Source organism: Corapipo altera, unplaced genomic scaffold (assembly GCF_003945725.1).
Source record: "Corapipo altera isolate COAL_440 unplaced genomic scaffold, ASM394572v1 61411, whole genome shotgun sequence".
Classification (NCBI taxonomy): Eukaryota; Metazoa; Chordata; class Aves; order Passeriformes; family Pipridae; genus Corapipo; species Corapipo altera.
In genome coordinates, this window is record NW_020884875.1 from 21512232 (window position 1) to 21539963 (window position 27732).

At 37.7% G+C, this 27732-nt stretch overlaps 2 protein-coding genes across 10 annotated transcripts in view; one reads left to right on the forward strand and one right to left on the reverse strand.

Annotated features, from left to right (window-relative positions):
* Positions 1-15335, forward strand: part of CPLANE1 (ciliogenesis and planar polarity effector 1) — a 56671-nt gene extending 41336 nt beyond the window's left edge. For all 4 annotated transcript variants that reach the window (XM_027634680.1, XM_027634682.1, XM_027634683.1 and 1 more), the window contains 17 exons: positions 796-900; positions 1394-1486; positions 2428-2540; positions 2730-2928; positions 3201-3445; positions 4067-4160; positions 5020-5187; positions 6122-6235; positions 6595-6625; positions 7938-8066; positions 8873-9038; positions 10633-10694; positions 11131-11286; positions 11430-11542; positions 11884-11967; positions 14213-14382; positions 14771-15335. In XM_027634680.1, coding sequence (XP_027490481.1) covers positions 796-900; positions 1394-1486; positions 2428-2540; positions 2730-2928; positions 3201-3445; positions 4067-4160; positions 5020-5187; positions 6122-6235; positions 6595-6625; positions 7938-8066; positions 8873-9038; positions 10633-10694; positions 11131-11286; positions 11430-11542; positions 11884-11967; positions 14213-14382; positions 14771-14911 — 2183 coding nt within the window. In that variant the 3' untranslated portion in view covers positions 14912-15335. The remainder of the gene's footprint in view (positions 1-795; positions 901-1393; positions 1487-2427; positions 2541-2729; positions 2929-3200; positions 3446-4066; positions 4161-5019; positions 5188-6121; positions 6236-6594; positions 6626-7937; positions 8067-8872; positions 9039-10632; positions 10695-11130; positions 11287-11429; positions 11543-11883; positions 11968-14212; positions 14383-14770) is intronic.
* A 6385-nt stretch (positions 15336-21720) lies between these two features.
* NIPBL (NIPBL, cohesin loading factor) overlaps positions 21721-27732 on the reverse strand; it is a 161522-nt gene continuing 155510 nt past the window's right edge. For 3 of the 6 annotated variants that reach the window (XM_027634341.1, XM_027634343.1, XM_027634344.1), the window contains 4 exons: positions 26617-26912; positions 26128-26302; positions 25341-25526; positions 24410-24775 (listed from right to left, as the gene is read on the reverse strand). In XM_027634341.1, the coding sequence (XP_027490142.1) occupies positions 24410-24775; positions 25341-25526; positions 26128-26302; positions 26617-26912 (1023 nt within the window). Of the gene's footprint in view, positions 24776-25299; positions 25527-26127; positions 26303-26616; positions 26913-27732 lie in introns of all 6 variants that reach the window. The other 3 variants (XM_027634345.1, XM_027634340.1, XM_027634342.1) reach the window with 2 other exon arrangements.

Consider the following 27732-nt stretch of genomic DNA (forward strand, 5'->3'; position numbering starts at 1 on the left):
ATCTTGTGTTTTATGGTTAAAAACAATTGAATTAGTGAAATAACAACATAAGTATGTTGAATGAATTTCAGTAACTATGGTTTCATTATAACTATGATTATGGTAACTATTACTTCCATTAACTATGGTTCTTGGTCATTTCTGTTCATGTGATTTATCAAAATAATGCTGTGAAAAATGCTTTTTAATATTTAATTGTTTTCTTTTTACAAAACAGATATTATTCCAATTTTATTTGCCTGCATAGTCTAACTACATAGAATTTAAGGCTCTTTTAAAAGCAATTCAATGTTTACAATGCTTATAGCTTGCAACATTAAGACCATACCTGTGGAAAGACTTGCTTCTTTCTAGTATTTAGCACAATATTCAGTCTTATCAGAGGACAAAATACAATCTATTCTCTAAATAATGGCTTGCAAACCTCTGTAGAAACATCAATAAAGAAATTAAGGTATACACGTCATAAATGTTTCCCCCCCTTTTGGACTGTGAAGCAGACTTTTATGGTACAGCATACTAAAATATTGAATTTAAAAATCATATACCTAAACTGAACCTTGGTTTTAATTCAGTGTAACACCGTAAGTCTCAATACATTTGCATATTCACATCAAGTAGGTAGCATGAACTTTTCTGGGAATCATTCATGACATATGCTTAGAGAAAAGTTAAAAATATCTGTCAGGAATACAAAGAAAAAACTGTTGGAACTCATAGTTAGTATCATTGCTTTCAAGGATGTCTAATTCTTGTGCTATTTGTAGATACCCATTTTGCATTATTACATTTCAGACACAGTGGAGGAAGCAATTACTACTTCAGCAGATCTGCATTACATGGCTTCTGTAGGGAAAAAACTAGCAGAAACTCAAGATGCAAGTACAAATACTCATCCAAGTAAGTGCTACCTGTGTGACTTATAGAAACCAGCTGCTTCTGGTGCTGCTTCTTTCTAGTTATTTTGTCAGTTTTCAAAATGCAATAAGATTGTAAAGGGAAAAACAGTTTTTTGTGCTCCAATTTTTTGTTTCGGAAAGAATTAAACCAGAAGCCATTAGAATATAAATTACAAAGCAGTAGTTAAAATAATTATAAGTAAAAATATCACTTATGCAATTATGTAAGAGTGTCCACATGCTTTTTGTAAATCAGTTCTGATGTGACTTTTTCTGAAATCTTCTTCTAACTTCACTTGGGTTTATCTAAATGCATTTTAGACAGTGTTTCACCCTGTGACTGAAATTGTTTCCCTGCCTCATCCACCACAACTTTTCTTTGATTGTGAACTGTCAAATTAGAAATGTGCATTCAGATAATGCCATCAGTATCGTTACTTTCCTTACATTCATGCATTTTGATCTTGGTGTTTTTGGTTTTTTTCCCAATCAAGTGCTCGAGTCATATCAGGATCATGGAATCAGCGGTGGAAATGAGATTTCCGAAGTTCAAAAAAATGAGCCAGCTCCATCTGTTCTTGTGCCAGGTGTGGCTCCAGGCTCTCTCTTTCTACTTCATTTGTCGTTTAGGAAGTCTATAACAATATAGCAGTTTTAACATGGGTTTTGTACATGGCGTAGCTTAATGCAGGGTGTAGATAACTTCATAATTCATCTGATTTCTTGAAACCCAGTACTAAATAGTTATAATACTATTTATGAAAAGTTTGGCTGGAATTTTTCATGAAGCAGTGTACCTATGCCTTTGCGTTCTTGTATGAGATTACTTTGTGGATTTTATCTTGATTTTAGTGCCACTTACTCTTGGGGTTTTGGTGTAATGTAGACCAAAAGAATTGACCAGTGGGATGTTAAAACAGATTACAGCTCTACATGAAATTGAGCTGCAGTAGCTCAGCTACTTATACAGTTGTTTTCTTGCATCTGCTAGATGCAGGTTATAATGTTTCAGTCCCAAGTAGGAATTTTATTCTCAATCAGTCATCTTTTGGATCAATTTGTAGAACAGAAAAGAGAAGGTAACTGAATTTGGGCTAAAGAAGATATATTTTGGTTTGGGTTTTCTCCCCTCATATTAAAAATCCTTCATAAATTGAAGTATGTAGATTTAGGACCTAAGTATTTTCCCTATAGTACCAAATGGGCATATTAATTTTTCCACTGTTTTAAAATTCAACTGTGTTTTTCCATTTGAAGATAATTTTACTACATCACATAACTTGTTTGCAAATAGCTTTATTAGAGGTCTTTCTAGCTGGGTAATATAATTTCTTTGAATCAAGTAAAGATTAATTTTTTTTATTTTACTTAGCTGGCATAGACTTGGAAATTAGTAGCAATTTAGACTGCAGCTTAGTCAAAGCTTTTCTTGACATCTAGAGAATGCAGAGTTGTTTCCAAATATTTAGTCTGAAGTTTTGTGGCTTTTGCTGTAAATATAATACTGACTATTATTATTTTCTCATAGAATCATCTAGTGCCCCTGCAATACTACCACCTGACATGTATTTAAACCTGAGATTTCCCACTGAAGTGAAAAAGAAACCTTTACCATCCTTTTGGTCAGATGCACCTGATTTGGTTAGTAATCCCATCTACATGTGTAATCCAATGTACATGTGATTAAAATACTGTTTGTCTTAATTAATTTGGGTTCTTTGTCTCCAGAACAAATCCTTTCAGCTTAAAGTTTTATGGTTAATAATGCACTGTAAACAATATATTCAAAACACACTCGGTATAATTCTTCATAATCTTGTTGTTATTTAGCATGAACATGAATATATCAGTGTGATCGACATTGAAGACAGTGACATCCTTAGCAATTTGCCCATGATACCTGAGTCTGCAGAAGAGGTAGATGCTGCACAGCAAAATGAGAAGTTTGAAATTCCATCTACTGCAAAACTTCACCACACAGCAGCTTCTGTTACTAATGCAATTCCATGTGAGGCTCTTCCGAAGCAAGGTAAATCATTTTGGTTTTAAACCTGAAAAAAGCAAGACACTTTTGTTATAATACTTCCACAGAAAATCTGCAGCTTTCCCCTCAGTTAACCTCCTGCTTTTTTAGCATTAAACATCAACATTTATACATTTGACTTCTTTTGTGATGATTCCTCGCTCCTAAAATCTACCCTTGTGTTCAACACATCTGTGCCTGATTACTTGTAGTATTTACATGCTTGCAGTTTATTCAGTGATATTGGTGCTTTCTTTTTTTTTTTTTTTTATTTCAAGTTGACCATCAGAAGAATGCATCAAGCCAAGTGCAAAAGGAAGATAAGAAGTCAGATTCTGCTACAGATAGTGTAACTTGGAACGTACTACATGAAGATGACAGAACTCTTCCTTCCTCAGAGCTTCCATCCAAAGTAATTGGCAGAGAATACTTTTCCACAAAGCAGCAGGAAATGGATATGCAATTACAGACACTACAGAACATGATAGAAAATATGGAGCAGGATTTCAGAAATACCAAACTGGTGAGTTCTGACTGCTAACTCTCATTTTTTAGACAATTTATTTTGTAATTTTTTGCAGCTGAAGTCAAAACTTACATTTCAGAACTATGTGTTCTCAAATCTGCTTAGTATCTATTGAGAGAGATTGAGAATAATATACAGTTCTTCTACATCTAGTGCTGAATCTGTTGGCTGACATAATTACTTACAGTAGAAAAAATGCTGGCCAGAATGGCCGGTTTTAAACATCAGGAAACTTCTGACTTATGAAGACTACTGAAATATTTTAGTCTCTGTTGTTTTTAGATAAGATATATTGGAAAACTTCATCTACTTTAAAAATAAAAGTGTCATCAGTAGGAGTAAACCTGTTCTCGCAAATAATAGAGTTTATATGTATTTTTCTCAAAGTACGGATCCAGAAGATTGAACTTCTTAAATTAAATTAATCTGCTTGAGCTACTTTGATTCCTGAATTATTTTTGTTTGTTTGTTTTGAAACAGGAAACTGCATTAAAATGTTTATAAGATTATGAGGAAAAAAGTTTATTTAAAGTATATTTTGCATGAATATCTGTAGTGAAAGTCTCAGAAACACCTTGAAGAAAGTGTCATTACTTAGCTTTTGGGTTTCATTTACAGTTAGTGAAACTAATAGAAGACATTGAAATGGCTACTGATTCAGACCTTAGTGCTCGTCCTTCATTCTCTGAAGCTGCTGAAGTCATTGATGATGGTATGTGTTCAGTTAACAGAAAGATAACACATTTGCAGTTGAATATTAAACTTGACTGACTTCTAATTACCACTGAAGTTTAATGCAATCCCTTAAGTTGTCATTGAAATATAAACCAAAAATTCCAGAGAGATAAATAAAATGAAAGGTTGCAAATCTGACTATTAGGCATATTGCTTTAATAAAAATGCATTTGAAAGTATCTATAAACCTTGATATTTTCCAAAACAGAAGTTTAAAAAATATGTATTTCTTTTGTATCATGAAATCAAAACATGCTGCTTGTAAGTGCTTTACTCACTGATGTCAAACGATATGAAATTTGTCCCCAGGATTTATTTTTTATGTATATGAAGTAAGTTTTTTTCCTGCATCTTTGGTGGCTATTCAGTTGTAATATCTGTATTTTATTAGAACCTTACATGAGCTTAACTCTTTTTTAGAGCAGATGTATTGAATGATTTATTGCTTATGTAAGAAACAACTATATAGTACCTCCCTAATTGTAGCTACTGTACTGTGCCAAGAGCATAGTCTAATCTACTTATGGAGTTAACACAAAGCCAAGTGGTAGAACCAAATCATGGCTATATCTATATTCACACCTCAAACAATATTTAAGATGTCCATTAACCTCATACAGAGCAACTCCTGGCTCAGTTCATGTGTGCAGGATCGGTACACGCACCACAGCTCTGGAAGTGCCCTTTCAGAGAGGCACAGCTGACCCGAGTTCAGGTTGTTACAGGTTTGACAGATGAACTAAAGATGCCAGTAACAGGTATATATGAGTGATAGCTTTTGCGTTGAGAGGATTTTCCATTGGCCTACATTGGTTACTGTATTTTTTTTTTCACAGAATCAGAACGTTATTTGAGAGGCATGATTTTTGAAGATGTTATAGATGATCAAAAGGAGGGTTTAAACTTGGAGTATCCTGTACCCAGTTATACTCCAGTGGAATTACACACCCCTGCTGCTACAGCCTTGGCTTCTAACTTTCCCAGTGGCATGAAGTCACCTTCTGGTATAATCTTTATTATATATTTTTCCCTTTTGCACCTTTTGAAAATAAGTAAAACTTTTCTTCCTGGTGTAATACTTTTTCATTGCTGTTATACAGGCTGTTACATAATGCCAATTAGCTTATTAAAGTCAGTCATCAGTCTTTCTGGATTGCATTGTTTAGAATGGCTTCATTGATCTGCACTGATAAGGAGTTTATGTTACATGACAGAACAGTATCACTAAATTTTGAAAACAGTTCAGCAATGAATCATACTTACACTCAAATTCACTGTTATTGGAAGAAAATACCTTCGGGTCTGCTTCTTAAACCCATCACTGTGCTGAATTGTATTTACGTAATTAAGTGAAGAGGGTGTGGTATCACAACACTCAAAGCTTCCTCCAAAAGCTGTCTTTATCATCTCTGTCATCTTCCTATGTCTGGGGAGGTGAGATCTCAGTTAAATCCAGCCACATCAGCAAAATCAATTGGTTTATTTCACTATAAAGTAACTACTGTTTGTGTCCTAAAACATTACTTTATGAGGTCTCATTTCGTTTTGCAAACTGACAGCAAATTGATTTTTGCAATTAGGAAGACTGTGGTAGCATTGGAAGGAGGAGGGAAAAAAATCAATCTCTTGCTTGAGTTTAAAAATGTAATGTCTTATTTTCTGCATATTGCCTGCATTGCTTGCAGTCAAGCTTCCAAAAATATTACATACTTTGTAAATGTTAACATGCATTTGATAGCCACATTTGCAGGAATCTGTCTTAAAAGGTGTTAAAACATGGTTCCTGTATCTGCATACAGCACAAGTCAATCTCAAGTGGTATACACACCCAGATTAATTTTGAAAATAGTAATGCGGTTTTCTCTGTAAGTATAAACTTGTTACTTGCAAGCTGAGAAAGCTATAGGTGATACTAAGTTACAACTATAATTTTTTGAGGTGTAGAGTTTAGTTTAGGAGGGAAAGCAGTGCTCTTCCATCCAGAACATCCATCCCGCTCTTCAGTTGCATCTCCTGAATTCCAAGCTCCTTCTGAGTTCCTGGCTTCTTCAAGTGAGTGTCAGTTGTTAATTTTCCATGAAACGCTGTATAATTAATTGGAACAGATAATTCCCAGTTAGTTGGTCGTGGCAGAAGGCTGACAACAGTGATATCATCATCGTAGCAAAACTATTCAAATCATCCAGGGAGTTGTTAATTAGTGTTCTCTGGAGAATCTGTGCTAACCTGACAATCAGTGACATGTTCTCTCAGAGGCCATTAAGCCTATGTCCAATATGAGTTCATTTTTAATGTCAACATATTCAGGTTGATATATTTTTGTATTTTATCTCATTGGCTGTTTAACATATGTATGATTAGTTTGTGTACAATTGCAAGGATTTTATTAACAAGGATTGTTTCTGTTTCAGGCTCTCACATATGCAGAGATTTACATGATAGGTACGTATTTTGAGATTGTTTTTTTCAAAAATCTGTTTGTGAAAAAGGAGACTATCAGGGTGAAATCATCACTTCATAAAAATCAAGGCATTCATTTTCAAACTCAGTGAAATCCCTTCTGTTAAATAATTTCAGACATTTTTTCTGATTTTTGTAGTGCCTGTTACATTTACTTTATGCAAAAGCCGCAGGAGCATTCAAAGTTCTTTTCTAATTGCAAGTAACAGAGCTGTTAACGTAGATGGTGCTACTGTCTGTGTGTATTTGTTATTTCTCCTATTTACAAACCTCTCTTTCAAGGAAGTACATGCAACTGCTGCTAGCAGTTGTCTACCAAGGCCAACTATCCACCAGAAAGTTTTTAAGGTGTTACCATATGAAAAGTGTAAAGCAACAGACTGAATATTTCAAAACTGGAATGAGCCTATGCATTAAATAAAATGGTGTGACATATGTATTTTTTACTGTTAGCTGCTGTTACTTTTCTGGATCCAGCTGTGCAGTAGAAAAGAGTAACTGGCTTTTCTTTCTTCCTGATCGTTCTGCTCCATTACCCACCTTTATTGTTTTGCTTGAAGCATAGCAGTAAACTGAATGGTTTATCTTATTGTTCAAGTAATTTACTGGAACTCCTTGTTGTGACAGAAGTAATTAGGGAGTGATTACTTAAGCTGGAGGATGGGTGTGAGGCAGTAAACTTTAGCAGACAGGTGATTTTTACCCAAAGGAGTAACTTGAAGCAACTATAGCTTGAAGTCATAAACTATGAGATTTGTTTTTTCCTGGGAGCAACTGATAAAAAGAGAGGAAAGAAATGGGCAGAATTCAGGTAAAACTATCCTCTCACTCACAGTGAGTGAAGATCACTGAGACTGGGGGTTCCCTAAACTGGTAGCATCCCATAACCTTATTTCGGCATGTGCAGCAATAGAAACCCTGTGGGTGCTCCTGGCTTCCAGCTCAGCCTCCTCTGGGCCAGCGTTGTTCACATACCCCGGTGGAGCTCAGGCATTTCAGCTCTGGATGGGGTCAGACTTCTGGATATATGTTGGCTCAAGTGTACTTGATAACAGCAAAGCTAAGGGGAGGGCTGACACCTTTTTAAGGTGGTACATCGACACACATGGTCCAGGTACTGCTTGTGTGCACACAGTAGAGATGTGGGGAAAGAAAATCCAGTTCAAAGACTTTGTGTAAAACAACCTGAATGTTCTCATTTTAAGCAGGGGAGGAAGGATTTTAGCTTGTTGTTCTCACAGTCTCGTTCTGCATTAAATTGGTAACATCTTTTTTTCCTCTACCTAACTTCAAGCTCTTTAGAAGATCCCCTGCAAGTTACTGGTCTGAGTGGTTTTACTGACATTAATGATCGTGTAGTAGAGAGTGACATCTCTCTGCCGGAGCTGGGCTTTACAAAAATACAAGCTAAGAAAATCCCTAGGTAATACCATGGCTGTTTTTATTATGTGCTAGTTAAATCGTTTTAACCCTCATTATTTTTCTTATAGCTCATACCCTGTAAAGGATGGAAGCAAGTATGTGTTTGAGTTGATGTTAATGGGACTAGTATTAGAACTGTTTAATAGTCACAAATTTACCGGCTTGTAAAACGTGCTTGTTGTTTTCTGTTATTTTGGTTTACCCGTTGTAGGCTGGGGCAGAAATCTCTGTACACAGCAGGCTCAGTTCAGCAAATGGACTGGGACCTTCTAAAACAGTTCTGAAAGACAGAGTAGAAATTTGCTGTCAGTGGCACAGCAGATTCAGAAGTTTCTGGCCCCAAACTCTGGCTTATGCTTCCCTTCCTGATGGAGGTTTCTACACCTCCTGAGTGTCAGTTATAAAATCAGCTGTGTTCTCTCCTGAGGGAGGTCAAAGTGACAGCTGTTTCTTACTCCTGTTTGTGATCTGAACTGCTGACAGAACAAAAAAATACAGCTGTTAAGGATGCCAGTCTGTTGCACTGGTGCCACAGCTCACATCAGTTTAAGCTCCAGTCCTATTATCTGGATGTAGTTGACAACTGGCAGAAAAAATTTAGGAAACATTTTGGAAATTACTTGTGTGCCAGGATTTTATGGAGCAAAATTTTGCAGAAGAAAATTTTCCCTCTTGTTCATTACTTATGCTTACAGCTGAGTCAGAATTTTAAAGGATTAACAGTATTTTTATTATATCATGTGTAGTTGCCACAGGTTGCAATTTACAGGACGTACTATATTATTTCTTATTCACCTCTGCTCTCAGGGTTCATGGTTTTGCTGCTGCACATTCTCAAAAAACAGAAAAGGAGAGGAAAGAGATACAAACATGGATGAAAAGAAAGCAAAAGGAAAGAATGAGAGAATATATGAAGAAAGTGGAGGAACAAAGACAGAAAGAATGTAATCCATTCAACCTAAGAAAGAATGTGGTAAGAATAATGGGAACTTGAAGAGTAACTGTTACATGTTGTACAAGTGTTGATTATTCAGGTTAGATAGTATAAAGGTTGACAGTCATTTATTTATTTTTTTTTTCTATTTTAATACTGGGGGTTTGTTATGTAGAATTTTATTTTATAGGAGCTGGACATAGTTGTGTCAGTAGAGATCAGTGAGCAAATGCACCAGTGTTCTTCACAGGGTGCAGTGATGGCAATTGGCAATTGGTTGCAATTAGGACATACAATCTTTTAACTGTAATGGATACAGCTGTAACAGCCACTGATGAAAGGCACATTTTGTCAGGGAGTGAGAGCTACAGCAGTTGCTAAGATGTGTTTACATTTTGTTTCATCTGTACGCCTCCCCAAAAACCTCACTGGATTTAAAAAGCAGAGTTTAAATGCCAGCAATCCTTTAGGAACATGATTAGATACTGAGGGCAGCCATCACCCACACAGAAGTGTGTGCAATTATAAAGGGTTAGCAGTAAATACAAGTTTATAGCCTGATAAATCTCTTCTGATCCGCACTGTGCTGGAAATAACTGGGGGGGGGAGGGTAGGGGGAAGTTACAAAAGCCATTCAGAAGTGATTTCCGAATCAGTATTAATTCTTAAAACATGCATTTGTCGTCCGGCCACCTTTAGGACCTGAAAAGACCCTACTGAGTCAGGGGAAGCTCTGGGGTTATAGGACGTGAGACATAGTAACAGCAAATATATCCCTATACTTTTTACTTATTTGAATTCAGGGGATGCTGTAAATACTTCCAGGCAGAAACTCTGCTGATTTTAACTCCAAAGTAGCAAACATGTAACACACACAAGTTTCCTGTTACTAAATAATTCAATTGTATTCACTTTTAGAAAGAGTAACAGATCTCATCTATTTGAAATACATTATTTCCCCTGGTTTCAAACAACCCTTCAGAGTGGAGCTGGGCTGCTTTTTCTGTACACCTGTAGAGAGAAGTGATTAGAGAAAAATAGATCCTGCTTCTCTCCCTTTCCTGTGTTGCCAACCCATAAATATACACTTGATGCTTTTGTCATAGGCTTTTCTCCTGTGTCATAGGCTTTTCTCTCTAAATCATTAGTGGAGGGATTCTCAGATTTTGGTAGGTGGTTTGGTATGGGTTTTGCTTTTTATTTCTTTAAGAAGAAAACATTGAAAAATTCAAATTATACTCTAGCAAACACAGGCCAAAGTGCAACCTTGACCTGTTTTTTAAATTAGTCATTATTAGGAACGTCCTTGATTTTTAGCAGGCTTAAAGGCAAGGCCATTTGAAGCTTTGAGCTTGAGAGTGAAAACATCTCTCTAGGAATGTTAATGTTTAGAGCATATGACTTATGGAAGATGTGACTGCAAGCTTTCAGTATATTTTTAGAGACTGGAAAGTTATAGAGACAATCTTGCCTGAATTTTCTGGTAGGGCTGTATGCTTTCATACTGTTTTTCATTCTGAAGATGTCTTAAGCAGTAACTTTTAAGTCAAATAAGTACATTTTGAGAGTGAGAGATTGGAATGACAGCACAGTACATATTAAGTTAATGAATTTTATACTTTTTCTTACACAGCATTACAGTCCTACTTCAAAGGATATTAGAATGTTCCAGAAGAGGAAAGAAGAAAAAGACAAGTAAGTTGCTGTAAATATAACTTTTAACCTCCTTATTTATATATTAATCTTTCAGTGTTAAGAAAGAGGTAGTTTTAACTATCTTGTCTCTGAAACTTCAGATATCAATGATATGTCAAGATATTTCAACCAAAAGCATAAATAATTTATGTTTGTTTTGCCATTTAGGAAAATCCTGAAATGTTTCATCCTTTGACTGTATTTTTTACTTCCAAATTTCATTGTTTCTTTTTTTTCCCTAACACCGACTCATTCATTCTGTCAAACTCAATGGTAGGAAATTATTTAACTTTTTGGTAGTGATCTTAAAAGGTTTGGTACATCTTCTGTGAACGTGCAAAAAAAATGTTCTTCGTGTAGCCTTACAAGACTCACAAGCCAGCTGCAACGAAATGAGTGAAAGCATAAGGTAATGTATAATATTTTTTCTCCATAGAGCCCTGTTATCCGAGCATCACAGAATGAGAATATCACAGGCACTTTCTCTGATGAATGAAATGTTATCTGAAACACCAGCACATGATCATAAAACTTTGTCCAGCACCAGATCTCCTCAAGGGTACAGAAGAAGGCATACGGCATCTAGTAAAGGGTAACAGCTCTTAAGCATTAAACCTGCTCTTGTGTCTTAGTGTCTTTACCACACTTGAAATTGTTATGTAGAGGAACGGTAGGTGGTAGAGAATAGTAAGTATTTAAGCTTTGTTGCTCTGTTTGTGTTTTTTCTTATTTTAGAGGGCTTCTGAACAGTCGCGTTTTGTCAGAAAGGAGCAGAATTGCTGCCAAACCCAGCTTTGGTCAAAGATTACGCCGTGGCACCCCAGCTCTTGGTTTAACACAGTCCCAGGGTAAGAAAGAACTACTCCTTGATGAAGGCCCATGCTGAAGATGATCTTCAAACTACTGCTGCATTTTTGTGAGGAAGGAACTTTAATACCTGTAGAAAATCAGTCTTAAAATCCTGGAAGTCTCCTGTTATGAGGCTTTTGTAACTGTGTTGTCATTGACCTGTTAAATGATGAGAGTTACCTTTCCTTATCACCTCTCTTTAAATCCAAAGTAGCTTAAATTTCCATAGCAAGAGTGCTGGGTAATCCAGGAAGCAAAACTCATAGATGGAAATTTTTAAGCATCTTTGAATATGTTTGATCTGCATTTAAAAGAAGAAATGTTTTCTTTGGCTTTCCAGGAAATGCCTGTATGGCTCTACAGAAAAGTACTTCCAGAGGAAGACCAAGAAATGCTGCAAACTGTCCTGTTGATTCTAGACACTGTAAGTTACACAGAACAATGACATAGTGCAGTGCAGATACATAATACAGGGGAAAAGTAAGACACAGAGAACACATTTCAGAATGTGTTCTCTTCTTCAGAAAGTGGAGATGACTGAGAGGGGACCTCATCAATGTCTATCAGTAGCTGAAGGGAGGGTGCCAAGAGAACAGAACCAGGCTCTGCTCGGTGTTGCCAAGCAATAGGACAACGGGCAATGGGCAGAAACTGGAGCACAGGAAGTTCCACCTGAATATGAGGAACAACTTCTTTACTGCATGCACTGGAACAGGTTGCCCAGAGAGGTTGTGGAGTCTCCCTGACTATTCAAGAACCATCCGGACACAATCCTGTGCCATGTGGTGTGGGGTGGCCCTGCTTGAGCAGGGAGGTTGGACTGGATGACCCTCTGTGGTCCCTTCCAACCCTACTCACGCTGTGATTCTGTGAATACATCCTGCCTCAGATACAGCATTAGTTTGGAAGAATAAAAATCATCATTTTCTCCCCTCATAAAAATCCTTTAAAGTAAAATGTTGTGAAATATTTAATCAGTCACCTCTGTTTACCTTCTGAATGGTTTTAGCCAGGTGGTAGTTTCAAGATCTGAAAAAATGTGCTAGATTTCAGTGAATTCCTGAAACACACATTATAAAATCATGAGGGTCAGAAGCCTTGAGTATTTCGTTTGGTTGAAACCTACAGAGAGAAAGTTAATTAGAAGACCAGGACACAAGTATTGTGCCTCTCCCCTGCCTTTCTATTCTGCTTACTCTCTAAGATCTTTAAAATAGAAATTGTCTTTATTAACCATCTGTACAGTATCCGCTGGTCAGATTATGTGACCAATACATCTGTACTAGAGCAAGCTGCTGCCACAAGTATTGAGGCCATGTTACTGAGAACACAGCTGCACTGGGCAGGACACGTCTCAAGGATGAAGGACCACCACCTCCCTAAGATCTTGCTTTATGGTGAACTTGCCACTGGCTGCCACATGAGAGGAGCCCCGAAGAAAAGATACAAGGACTCCCTGAAACAACATCTCAGCCTTGGCCATATTGATCAACATAACTGGTCTACTCTGGCCTCCAATCGGGAGGCATGGAGACACACCATCTATAACACAGCTGTCTCCTTTGAGAACACACGCAGGATCAGAAAGAACCGTGCCTTGCAGAATACACCACCTAAGGAATCTTTCTGTTGTGCCTTTTGCAATCGGATATGTCTGTCACGTATTGGCCTCATAAGCCACCAGCGTGCCTGTAACAAATGTGGATAGAGCCTTCCCAAATCTTCGTTCGTGAAGCCCAGCCATGATGTACAGTATCTAGAAAAGATATGATTTTTTCATAGCGTTATTGTAGAAAAATTTGTGACTGAACAAAAAAACCCTTTTGGATTTTAGTGGTACTTTCTGCCATGCCTATCTTTGTAGGTCTGGATCCACAAAAGTTTCCTCTCATAAATATTCCCTCCTAATCAAAGCCTTTAACAGATATAGTACTTGTTAACAGCAGCAGAATTTCTGATCAGACAGAAAAAGAGTGAGGAGAGAATCAACCTAAAACTTAGGAAATACTGTCGGTCGATTGCATTCTGCCTTACACCAGAATTATACTAGTGACATAACTGGATGGCCAAATGTCAGTGTATTTGAGTTGGCAATGCAGGAAATTGAGAGAAGCAATAGTAAGCAGAAAGGAGACTGTTCCTGAATCACTCTACACATGGAAAGTAATTTTCCTCCTCCTTTCCGTACATTCTCTTTTTAAACTCTGTATACAGGTTGATCTTTTTCTGGTTTCCTGGCACCTTCTGTATCTGTTTCTCCAATATACCCCATCACTGCTAAGGATTTCATCAAAGTTTCATGTCTTCTAAGAGGCACAATCCAGGATTTGTTTAGTTTAGTCCTCTGTCAAATAATGAAGCAATGTCCCTTTTTTGGGGTACTGCGCTGCAGAACCTGGATGCTCTAGACACTGTACATGGTCGTGTTCCACTTTGTGTTCTGCCCTGGGAAGACAGTTCAGAGCACAAGGCTGGAAGGGACCAGCAGCCTTTTCTCACCATCACCCCACATCGGCTCAGGATAGCAGGGCATGCTGTTTTCACATGGATTTACTCACAGCTTTCAGTTCTTAGAACTTGTAGCTTCTGTTCTTGGAGAAGTTTAAAGAGATTTAGAAGAAAACAGCAAGAAGCATTACAATGCTGTGGTTGGCCTGTTTTCTCCTCAGCTGCCAAGTACGGAGTCAGCAGAACCTCAAAACAAAAGCCCCCACAAGTTACCACTGCAGTTCAGACAGAAGATATTGATCAAGAGAGTGATCGAGACATAGGAAGTCCTTGGACTGTGCCTGATGATATCCAAAGAATACTTCAAGATACTCATGACTCCATGTTTCAGGTAGAATTTCTAGTTGTACTAGGAACTTTTTGGTACTTGCCATTTAACACTTTCTTTGCTTCTGCTTTATTTAAAATGTGGTTCTCTGTTTTAAATATGTGTGTGGGATAGATACAGGACATAAATGATGGTGCTTCAGCTGAAGTACCTTTTGTCTTTACAAGCAAAGTCATTCTTGTGAGCCTTGAAATTGAATGTTCTTTTTAACAACCACATAGTTACACTGTCCAGGTAACAGACACTGGCTGGAGTGCATAAACAGGAAAACAAATTGCATTTGTTGCAGAATAATCACATAACTTGATTAGGACATGTTTGAAAAGGGTGTGATTTTTTCTACTGTCCCTGAAAGATGCACTTTTCAGCTCATGTTCTCTCCCTCTTACAGGCCCCTGCAGGGCATGGCATGAGTTTCTCTCCTCTGGGCAGTGTCAACACCGACAGCGTTTCTGAAAGCACAGGAAGTATCCTCAGCAAGCTGGACTGGAATGCAGTTGAGGCCATGGTAGCAGACGTGGAAGATAAGTGAAAATTTCCCAGCCACTGTGCACTTCCAAACAGTTGCCAGTGTTTGGTTTCAGTAAAAACAATAATTGTTCTACTTAAAACGGATCGAGTCTTGCACTGGCTTCCTTCTTAAACAGCATGGAAACTCTCACTGCTTTCAGTCTTACCTCGGTGAAATTCAATTCCTTAATGTGTAGTTTTCTTTCTATATGTCTTCAGGTCAAGAAGAACTAAATATAGTTGGTAAAGGGAGACGAACAGTCTTAAACAGATCCAGGTCAGCTACTTTATGTAGAAACATTCATACGTACAAAAAATGTTATTCTATTTTAAGAGTACTGTGCAACTGTTTTACCTTTGTATTTAATATTTAACATCATTCTGAAGTTATTTTTGTAACATGATCGTTGTGATAAACTGATTTAATAAAAGTGAATTTACTAGTTTCTGCTGTAAATTATTTACACATGGAGCAGTTCCACTGCTGTGTACCACTAGGACTGTATGTGTGCACATGCACTACCCTCATATTTCAAACCCAGCTTACTTGTGCAGTAGTTTAGAGAAACCTTAGAAGAGTATGAATGACTGAAAGAGGTACAAATAGGCAGCAACAAATGAAATACAGACTTTTGTTAGGAAAATCAGACAGCAATATAAGACACAAAGGACTGGGTTAAAGAGCAATATCACTGTTCATCCATCTATATGATGCTGCTTTTTTAGAGCTCCTCTAGCAGCCTCCAGAAATCTATGGGAAAATTTCCCATATGTTCAGTGACCATCAAGTAGTGGTGGTAGTCTGAACAGATGCAGTTGTGGTGACTCTCTCCCACCAGCAGTAGTATTTACTTTTGTAGTGAAGAAATCTGAATTTTTCATGGAAGTCAAAAGTTAATTTCCAATTACTGTCATCCAGAACTGTAATAGTTAAAAAAAAAAAATAAAAGTTTCATATTTCCACGTGAAGCTGCATCTTGGCAAATGTCAAAAATAAGGTTCAGAGAAAGGCTGTTGCAGTATTACACACACATACCAACATAGATTTGGCAGTTGACTGGCCACATGTTATTATCAGTCCTCAGAATCTGCATCAGCTTCTCTCACAGGAGTGACCAGACTGGAAAACTTGGTCTTGGGTGGGACTATCTCCAAATGGAAAGGGCCAATACCTTCCAAGAGTCAGTCCAAAGCATGAAACTGTGACTTTTACTCAAAGTCTTTCTTCAGAGTGGCAGCAAAAAAATCATCAGGAAGTAACTGTGAAAAATATTGTTTTGTCCAAGTATGAAAGTCTCCTTATGACCACAGCCAGCCATGGGAAGGAAGAGAAAGCGATAAGTTCATTTCATTTTAACAGTGGGGAAGGAAATACTTCAGGTGCCTCCCCATCCAAAGCATCACAGATCACTGGAACAAGGGCAGAGAGGCAGCCCAAAAACTTCCCAGTCAGAATGCCAGTGCTAAACTCGTGCTTTGCCTGAGATGTGATGGCAGCAGGTGCAGTAAAACCCATTGCTAGGGTTGGATGCTGTAGAAACCAAAGACAAAGACATAGGTTGCTGGGAACTGTTGCCAGGGCAGTGGGCTCTGGGACGTGTTGCTTGGATCAGGTGCCATGGGAGTCATCAGAAGGTCCTGTTGCTGAGATGTCTCCCACAAGGACCCACTGTCAGAGCCAGTGCCGTGGCAGCCTGTGCTGAGCTCTGTTGCTGTGGGCAGTGCCACGGCAGAATTTCCTCTTGCTGAGTTTGGGTACCATGACCACCATCCCTAAACTGTGTTGCAGAGGTCGGATGCCATGGCAACCAGACACTGAGATATGTTGCTAGGGACCAGTGCCATGGCAACCAGCACTGAGCCCCAGTGCTCAGGGATGGTGCCATGATAACCATCCCATAAACTTGTTGTTAGGGTTGAGTTGCAGAGCAGCTTTCCCTGAGACCCCCTAGCTATGGCCGGGTGCCATGGCAACCATCCTTAATACCTGTTACAAGGATGGAACGCCATGGCAACCATCAAGAGGATTTGTTGGTATTGTCAATTGTCCTTGCAACCCTCCTGAGGTCCATTTCCCAAGGTCCACCTCCGTGGAGCAAGAGATGCTGCAGCAGGATGTAGAGAAGGCTGTGCTCAGGGCTTCACTCCCAGGCAGTTGGGGAGCCCTGAAGAGAAGGGCCAGCACCACCGAGGACCATCCACCCCCACAAGGAGCCACCCTACCATCACTGACACTGGGAGGGGCCTCAGGGCCAGGCCAGACCAGCAGCCAGGACTCAGGATAGTCCCTGAGAGGTCCCAGCCCCCTAAATTTAATTGTTGTGCAGTGTGGGTGGCATTGGTATCCCCACCCTTTCCCTGGTGCTAAACCCAGTGATTCCTCATGGCTGCAGCCAAAAGGCTCTGCACTGAAGTAAGCTATGAAACATCAGCTAAACAAAGATGAATGCATCAGTTAGTTAAGAAAAGACATAAGGAAATACAGAGTAGGGAAATGTGGAAAATAGAATATATATAATGTCATGCATACTTAGAATAACCCAATAAAAAATGAGAAATAGAGGAAAAGTATTTTAGAAAGAAGAGTTGATTTTTGGAACCGCTTGAGTCGAACAAGCTGTAGCAACTTTCATTTTCCTAAAGCACAGTTATGCTTTTTTGGGGTCTCACCCAATAAAACCCTGAACTTCCTTTAGCAGCCTAGTAGTGCGACATTTCCATCTCAAAGATATTGAAATTTCACAGTTAAACATGATTATGTTTGATCTTTGGTTTCTTTAGTGTTTTCAGCTTTAGAAACCCAAAAGCAACTTATTTCAGGAAAATACTTTCCTGCAGGAAGTTAAAAAAAAAAACAGAACCGAAACCAACCAAACAAACGAAAACCAACCCCACAAACCATACCCTAAAAAGAGATATTGAAGACAACACCCACTACCAACCTAATAATCCCAAGGAAATACAAGAATTAAAATAAGATGAAAAAGACCGAGCTACAAAAATAAGAACATACCACTTCAATAGTTTTTGTTCTTTAATATGAGTCTTTATGATTAAGGGACTCAGAGAGTAATAAAGAAATTGCTGTTTACCACTGGCTGACATAAGTTATGCACCTTCAGCAGAACTGCGTCTCTAAACCAGAGCTCTGGCTATTTAAACTGAGACTACTAAAAAGATGTAACACTCTGTGAAAACAGAGTTGAACATACACAGGGCTGGCCTTTATGTTTTAGTTTCAAAACCAGTGGCCAGTAAAGAAGGAGAAATAGGTATTTTCAAAGGGAACCTACAAGGGAAGGTGGTAGACTTTCAGGTTCCTTAGCTCCTCAACATCAGGCTCACACCTTCTGAAGGTGGAAGAGTGTGTCTTCAGCTGTGGAATAACAAATTGTGTGTGGCACTGGAACATGTACACAAGCTAAATCTGCACTATGATTTGTAAAATTTTGTAAGAAAAAGGAACGAAACTCCAACAGTACCTACTACCCAAACAATAAATACAACCCTGAAACTTGCCTTTGAAGTCACATTGTGAGCTTCAGTTAAGACAGAAGAGGTAAGGCACCAAAAGACCACCCTGATTCTCAACTGGAAATTTTTTAAACACACTGAAATAATGGAAATTTTTTTTTTCTTTTTCTGATGTAGAGAGACAGAACAAATAGATGGAAGGAATGTTCAGAAACTACACAAATTTGAAAAGGGCCTGCTCAGAGAAATACATGCCTTGTTATGACCTCCTAAAAATCCGTGGTGTGACATTTAAGGAAGTGGCCTGAGTGGGTTTCTCAGTCAACACCTAAAAATCAAAGGTAGGGAAAATTTACACTAATCATGGAGGATCCTATAATTATTGGTTGCCCGAAGAGAAAAAGTAACTGTGTAGAAGTCTGTACACGGTTGGTCTGGAAAGTTTGGTCAAGATGACTTGAAGGCTGAACACAGACTTTGTAACAACTTCTGCACCAATTATTTCACGTGGATGTCAATACAAGGGGGAGGAAAGGAGTCCTCTCTCCGGCAACAGCAGTACTTTTGGACAGCAAATGAAAAGAATTGATGAGGAGTGATCCAAAACACAGAACTTGAATCTGACTTGCAGGTTTGTATGTGGAGATGGAACAGTAACATTCAGAACTGCAGTGATGCATCACACAGGAGGTGTTTGAGGCTGACCTTGAATCTGAAAGTCCATCTCCACATGGGACTGTTCAAAATAAAAAAGCTCCATAAACATGAAACAAATGGCTCTCCTCAGGGAATCATTACAGTTTGTTTGCCTGTGCACACAGAATACATTTCGTCTAAGAAGGAAACACAAACCCATTGAATGTCTCCCTCCACATATGTATTTCTGGCTTACAGGCACTTAAGTGCAGTTAAGCAATATTTTTGTACAACCAGAAATCCTAAGAAGAGAACAAAATACGCAAAATAAGAGATTGAAAAAAAGATTGTTTCCCAAAGAAAACCTGTCTTCAGTCTGTGCTTAGGAAGTCAGAATGAGAAGTAGATGATCCCCTGTATGGTTTCTCAAAAATAAATTACATGTAGTGACAAAATTGGGCTGTCCAGCACATTTTCTAGCCTTCTGTAGTTGGGAAGAGAATTACAAATAAGGGACAGGTAAAACAAATTCAGAGGGTATTCTGGGAGAAGGGAAAGGAGGAAGCGCATTGAAAGGCAGCTGATTCCTTAAACAACAGTGTTCAGGAGTGAGGTTTACAGCCAACACCAGCATAAGTGGTACCCACCCAACACGGTTTAAGTGCTCGTTACTAAAGCTTCCTGAAAGACAGAGGCTGCAGGACAGGCACAGCAATAGGATCCTTTTAATAACCAGTCCCCTGGGCAGGTGGGGATGGAAATCACCTTTCTAGGTTTTAGGAAGCAGGCTCTTGTTTCAAGACAGAAATAGGAGCCTTTCAACACAGCTGCACCAAGTACAGCAATGGAGAAAAGCTCTTTCGAGGTCAAAACAGACTTCTTTAAACAGTCACTGGAATAATGCGAAATAGTTGCCACTCTGTGTCAGAAACTGTAACTGGGACAGTCAGTTATGTGGTGACATCCCTCTTCAACTCCAGTGCAGATTCCCTCGCCTGGATGGACAACTGCCAAGTGCACACGACTGGCGTTGGTGGCCTGAGCTATCGCTGTTCCATGCGGGATAAACCCTCTGCTCCCACCCCATTGGTGCCCATCAGGCCAACCCACAACCTAAGGATTGTTTTGAGGAGGGTGTTTGACCCAGGAACTCGGGTAGCTGTGAGCAGCGTATGCAGCTGCATGAGTGCCAAGAAAAAGTATTCCTTTCAGAGAACTCCAAAATTTGGTGCAAAACTGCACCTGAATAATGTAGAAATTAGAAATTACGTAGTTATGTCTGATGGGATGAACACATACTGGCAAGAATTCTCCCAGAATAACCCAAAAGTGTATTCCCTGGATGGCTTACAGGTGCCCCAGGCATAATTTGAGTAGTGTGAGCACAGTGGGAAAGGGATCAACAAAATGTATGCATACTTTAAGATAAAAACTTGCAAGTTTCATTGTGGAAGGGTCCAAACTGAACTCTTAAAACATTTATTTTAAATAAATGAAATATGAAAATACTATGAACTTATTTGTATATAACAATAACACTTTAATATTTAGTCAAGGAACCATGAAATCTAAAAACTTACTACTTACATTAAGAACTCTCCCATTACAACTCAGTACTTCAATGATAAGATGACAAATTCTCTCATGGGTATGGAAACGCTAAAACGATCATGGTGTGGCTCTTTGGTGAGTGGAAGAAAACTAGGATATAGGAATTGTGGCTTGGAGTCTTGCTATTGGTAGGGCATGAGACTTCAGGAGTGTTGGGCACATAGAAAAGCAGTAAGCATTTGTTTGAATTAAGCGTCACTTGTACCTGCCTGGGGCTCAAAGCTGTCCAGTCAGGATTGGCTGAGCTGATCCATTCATTTCCCTGGAACAGTATTGACACCTGCATTTGGCAGAATGCCCTGCTGTTAACTAGCACCACATGAGTCTGACTCAACTAAAAACTTCATTTGCAATGAGCCACAAACACATTTAAGAACTATTTTAGTGCTACAAGGTATTTCATGTTCAAGCTAGTGTTTAGCACAACCCAATTATTCCACAGTAACAATATTCTCACTAGTGACACCACAACAGCAAAACAAAGGCTAAAGTTTGACTCAAATTTTAAAAACTTAAACAGCTTTTTTAATGGCCACACCTCACTAAAATATTTATGTTGAATATTTCCCATGCCTACTTTATACACATTAGAGCTGTTAATATAAGCAATAAAGAACCTCAAAAATACAAAAGGGCGTTACTGAATCATTTAAAAAAATACTTATTTATAATTACAGTTTTGTCAAAAACTATTGTGATCTTGTATAGCTGCAGAGATAATGAAAATATTCAAGATTTATACTGCAATTTTACAGTACTGAAGTGGAAGATTAAAAATAATAATTTCATTCTTATTTAGATTATGGAAGTGTCTGTGTTTTCTTAAAAAGTACAATATGGCTAGTGCTAATTCTAAAAGCTTGACAATATCCCCTTTTTCGGTAAGCTACTGCAACAAGCTCCATGTACAGATCCTGTACTCAAAGCAAGAAAGCAAGAAGAATAAGAGTCAATAATCTTATAGTCACATATGTAAAAATTGGTAGCCATACAGTGAAAAAATACTACAAAGCTTTGTCAATACAAAGGAGTATAATCGTGTCACTGCATCAATTACTGCACTGCAGCACTTAAACAAAAAGCAAAACAAAACCAAACACCTTTTTTCCCCCCCCCCAATATAGAAGAACACTTATCCTGGTGCACATTGTTGCTGACAATGTGGTTCATGTTGGTAACATCACAATTGCTACCCCGAGGCTGATCACTGCACTGATGCCAACTGCAGCCTCAGGCACTCGACCTCCTGCTCCTGAAAATTGCCAGCCCATGTTACACACAGCAAACAGGAGTTTGTTTACCAAAACTGAGCACTGCAACCTCTTCCTTTCACAGCACGTAACTGCAATATTTGTGACTGGCAAAACAAAACTAGGTATTACTCTGGGTAGTTTAGGAGGGTAAAATTCAACTCTTAATTAGTAAGAATCATATTCGATTTATTTAATAATCTAAAATCAGTTTTATAACTGTAAATTATATAACAGCCATCAGATCCCATCAAGGAGCACTTGGCATATCACACAATATAGTAATAGTCTAAATCCCCTCAACTAAGACAACTTTAGCCTTCAGGTTTCCATTGTTTAATCATAATTTCTTTCTGATAATTTTATTCCAATAAATACCAAGCACATTGAAATAAAACCCCGTCTTTGCTACTGTAAAAGCCAGAAAAGTATTTATGAACAAGGAAATATTTGTATTAGCTATTAAAGATAAGATGCTTTAATATAAATCGCATCAGAGATGACTAACAGACAATTTCATTTTACATTGCAACTGTATGAAATCCTTGTTTTTATCACCTGGGAGTTTCCTTGTGAAGTATTTTCACCTCTTTTTAGTAATAACATGTGACATGTTATATAACCCCTCTATTCTCTGAGACTCCCCCTATAAAAGCTGCATCTGGTCCTGAGAAATACAGTCTTTCATTGTTTGATACAAAAATGTCTCACTTCCAGTGTTGCAGAGGAGCGACTTGTACTTCTCTCTACTTTAAAAATATCTATCTTAGCCCAAGAGGTGGCCTTTCATACAGTGAAGAAAACACTATAAACTGTGAAAACAAAGAGGTGCTAAAAATATTTCTGTTCAGAAAAATTCCAGTGATGAAAGGCATTTCCTATAGGAACAACTCACTAAGTGGATTCCGAGGAGTTATTAATAATTTGTTTAATGTGAGTTTTCTGTACATAAGAATATTTTGGAATACTGTTACTATTCCTCACAAACTGACTAAAGTATTAGAATTCTGCAAGTTAGTTTCATAAAAACAGCATCCTACCATATATTAAATTTGTAAAAGAAACAAAACATAATAGAAAAAGAATTACGTGTTGAGGAACATCTGTTTTCGATAAATACATTTGAAAAGACAGCAGGGTTTAATAGTCCCCTAAGAAGTTTAGCGGTTTTAGACTTTTTTCCTGTTTGCAAATATGCTGCTTTTCTTACTCTCTAGGAAGACAAACTGCTTACGAAAGGTTGTGGCAAGGCAGTTGAAGCAAATGCTTCTGGAAGATTTCAGTAGCATTTTTTCAATTTACAAAACGTGAAAACATCTTTCAATTAGTAAAAAAAATAGTCTAATATACAAACTTCTTTTTTTTTTTTTTTTTTAAATTCATTTGTGAAGGAATGTAGTGTAATTAGCCAGACTCATACCCATTCACTCCTCAAATACTGGTAGAGATCTCCTCTTGACACAAACCTCTCTATATTAACACAGAGAAATGCACACATGGCCAGTTTGCCCAAGCAGAATAGTCATTCAGCTTTCCCCAGATTTGAACTACCATAAATTACCATTTGGACAGCATTAGAAAGAAATTGAAGCATACAAGGAATAAACTATAGTTTCTTTTTATATCAAAATGTACTCTTGAAAATGTGTTTGGCACAGTGCTAAATCATATAGTTAATACTAAATATTGCAGGATACAATAAAACCCTGGAGTTAACTTGTGTTTATACCCTTTCAGGGATAAAAATAAAAAGATACCAATTATTCAGAAGTCAGCCTATACAAACTGTATAAACAATATTTTATGTCGTTTTGAAAACCACTGATATAGTAAATTTTACATAAAAGACTGCAAAATAATATAAATGGATTTAAACAGATCTTTACAATAAGAAATTCAAATGGAAACAGACAAGTAACAAAGAGAAGTAAAAAAATTTATTGCAGTATTCGTTCCACCAGATTTGCTGGGGATCCCTTTTCTTGTATTATTTCAGGGTGACCTAATACATCAAAATCTACATTTACAAAAACTCCTCCTGCAGATAGGTCATAGATACTGCATGCTTTTTTTTTCTTTCCTTTTTTTTTTTCTTCAACAGAATAAATTATATATCCAGGAGATTCTGCCATTTTACAGCCTGGTAAAACAATGCTTTCCTGGAAACTGGGCTAAGCTAAAGAAAGCCATCCGCTGCTAGGTTAAACTCCAAGAACACTTTATTAAGAACATTAACAGACTAATTTCCAACATTCACTTGTTTATTTTTTTTTAAACAGAAAGGTTTTTTTTTTCAAGATATAAACAATTTTTTTGTTAAACTATAATACAGTGGGAGTAAAAATGAACTGAGAAGTTTCTGCTGCACAACAGCGAAGGAAGCTCCCACAAAAATGTTTACCAAACATTTCCTTCTTTTTTCCCCGCGTCCCAGGTTCCATTCTTACTCTTCATTTAACTGATTTTTTTTTTTTTTTGCCAGAAAGTTGATATTTCAAGTTTTTTCTGTTATTTCATTTCCTGTAAATTTGGCTGCATGTACAAATTCATTAGCTGGAAGTTCCATCCTTGGCGGCATACAGCGATCGTAAAGTCTGCACAACTTTATTAGTCAGCTTATTAGCACTCGTTAGAGCAATTTTTTTGTAAATAATGTCTGACTCTTTAATAGTGTCTACCCAAGGCACCAGTTTGCGGCCATCACGGCGCTTAGCCTCAGTCCAGGAGCCACTGTAGGAGCCTGCCATCCACTGAACACTGAAGCCATTGCTGGTTTTCTGTACTACTCTTGCAATTTGTGGTCGGTCTTTGTACTTTGGACAGCAAATAGCGATGACATCCATGACATCAACACTTTCATTCATCTGTGCTGCCAACTCCGTAGAGTCTGAATTTCGTTTTGACCTTCTCAATGACTAAAACATTGGGGGGAAAAAAGACCAAGTGTTACACAAAAGAACTTTAGTGAAATTATTGCTTTTATTGCTTTTAATCCCTTGACGCCGGGAGTTGGGATTTCCCGGCACACATTCCATTGCCGGCAATGAGACGCACCGCGACCGCCAGCGCCAAGGGGTTAACATATCCTTGTAAAACCACATACTCTTAATTTGTACCCGTGTCTTTATCTCTTATTGATATATAAAATTATATATACACATGAATCATAAAGCTACATAAAAACTTGGCAACAATAAAAAGGATAACACACAGTACATTCCAAAGGAAAATTAATAACTTTTTATACGGGATAAATCTCATTTTCTAGTTTGGTTTTTTTTTTTTATTGTCTTTTCTGTTAAACTTTCTACAAAAGTTGTATAAACGGTTAAGTAGAGAATCTCTATCTACAAAATGCTTTTTTTCATGTGGATTACATTACTTGGTGTACATTTAATATAATAAACTGACATTTATAAGCACATAAAAATCATTTTACGTAATACGCTGCGAAATACGTTGACTCCTCCTCCGCCTCACCCCTGAAGTGCCTCCTCCTCTATCCTCCCCATCACTTTCATCGTCCTCTGTCTCAGCTGCATTGTTTTTAGGGCTGCCTCCTCCAAGCAGCGAGGTAATTGCTTTGTTCCGAGCATTTGTGCTAGCTGACACCTCTCCATCTTCTTCCTCTTCATCAGGATCCAAATGTTCCATAAGGAGCTTGAACTATTAAAAAAAAGATTAGTCCACATTGTAACTTTAAAAGTAGACATTTATGTCACATTACATTAAGGATGAAACAAATAGCAACATAAAGAAACAGAGTAAAACGAACCGCAGGCAACTTCAAACATGAACAGCTTATGTTTTGTTCTACAAACTTAACTTTGCTATCTTTTTTTTAGTAGATACATAAATTTTCTTCCTGCGTTTTCAAAATGGCAAGTTTTCTCAATTGTTATTGGGAGAGGGGGAACAGCTAATAAACTACACCTAGTCTCTGCTCCCATGATGGAAACAGACAGGGATAAAGTGAACAAATTATACGGGAGCGATACACAAGACGGATACCTGAAACTAGAAAATACTCCATAAAGGTGAATATTCTTTAGCTGAAATTATTTTGCATTGTGTTTAAACTTATTAGAAGTCTTTGAAATATAGTCCTGCTAAACATCCTGAAAGGAAGGTCAGCATATCACATCAGATGACTAGGAACTTAAAATTTTGAAATGTTCATCCGGTACATCAGCATGTACTTTCAAGTTTATACTGTATTACCTAGTTTAAAAGGATTTCAGGTTTTCTGCAAAGCAACTTTACTTACATCTAAGTACTGTTTTACTATACTCCTCTTCACTTCTTCAGTGATCTTGGAATTAGCCATATCACTTCGCAGAAAATCCAAAGTTTGTTTTGGATGGAAATGCACTCCTGTCTTCCTGTTTATAGCTTTATCATAAACTTTTGCAGATTCAGATGGAGAATATTTTTGAATTTTACTGTTTAAAGAAAACAGTGGAGAAGAGCTTTTAAGGAAAGTCCAGAGTAATTTGAACAAAGAGCTTTAAAAATCTTCAACTAGTTGTATTTTAATAATTCCATATACAATAGACAACATAGTAAGAAATGAAATCATTGCTTTTTCTAACTCAGAGTTCCATTACCTTCAACTTAACACATTTGGTTTCTCTTTTACAAAAATCTATTGCTTAAACAAGTAGTTATGATCAACTTAAATAAAAATATCTCCCAAACCTAATCCTTACAAATAACTCACTGCATAATGAGTGGTCTATTATCTAAATAGCCTTACCTATCAGAGAATCCACAGAGGTTCTTTAAATGCTGTTTCAGCATCAAAAGTAATAATATGCCTTGGGAGACATTAGCAAATTCAATTAAAGGAGCTGAATTTTCAGGTAAACATTTCATCACAGCATTTATGTCATTTTCTTCATCAGAATCTGAATCAGAGTCCACTCGTTTCCGTAACCTCCGAGGCTTGGAAGCTTCCTCCTCACTTTCACTCTCGCTGCCACTGTTACTGTCACTCTCACTCTCCTCATCTGATGAAGGCTTTCTTTCCTTTTTTTTGTCTTTCACCATAGACTGCAAGGCAGAGAAGTTAACACACATTCCAAAATTAGAGTAAGTACCATGTATGTTTCTAAAAAAATCTTTTCAAAATCATTACTGGTATAAATAAGCAAGAATTCTCTGAACAAGATTATTAATTCATAACTTGATAATTTTAAATTTCTTTATGGCAAAAAAATGATGAAAAATTTATCCAAAGCCTAGAGTTTTTTTGCAAGGAACTGAAACAACAAGCATTCCCATGACACGCTATCCTTAAAAGACTGCTTAAGTTTATTAGCAGTTCCAGTAAAATATGGTAGAAGGCCAAATACAATAAATCGGAAAGAAAATTCTGTTTTTCTTTCACCTGGATGCTAGTTCTGTGTGTCATGGAAATTTCCACACGTACTTTGGTATAGACTAGTCCAAGATGGTTTAAATCCTTGTCTCCTAAAATTCTATGACACTAACTATACTGCTGAGTAAAGTGATCATAGACAGTATTAATAATAACAATCCGTCACCCCACCCCTAGAGGTGTTTATCTAATCCCTGGAAGTGTTCAAGGCCAGGCTGGATGGGGCTCTGAGCAACCTGGTCAAATGAAAGGTGTCCCTGCCTATGACAGGGGGCTGGAACTAAGTGATCTTCCAACCCAAACCATTCTATGATTCTATTATTAGTTCTACTACTTGTAGAGCTACAGAATTTCATACGTCCATTACTGCACATGGTACGATTTTTCATGACATAGACAATAACATGTCCTAACCAGGATCTTATCCTTTCTGTGCTGGGTGCTACACACTGGTCCTCAGTTTCAAGAATGTGCTTTCTAGCACGTCTCTTT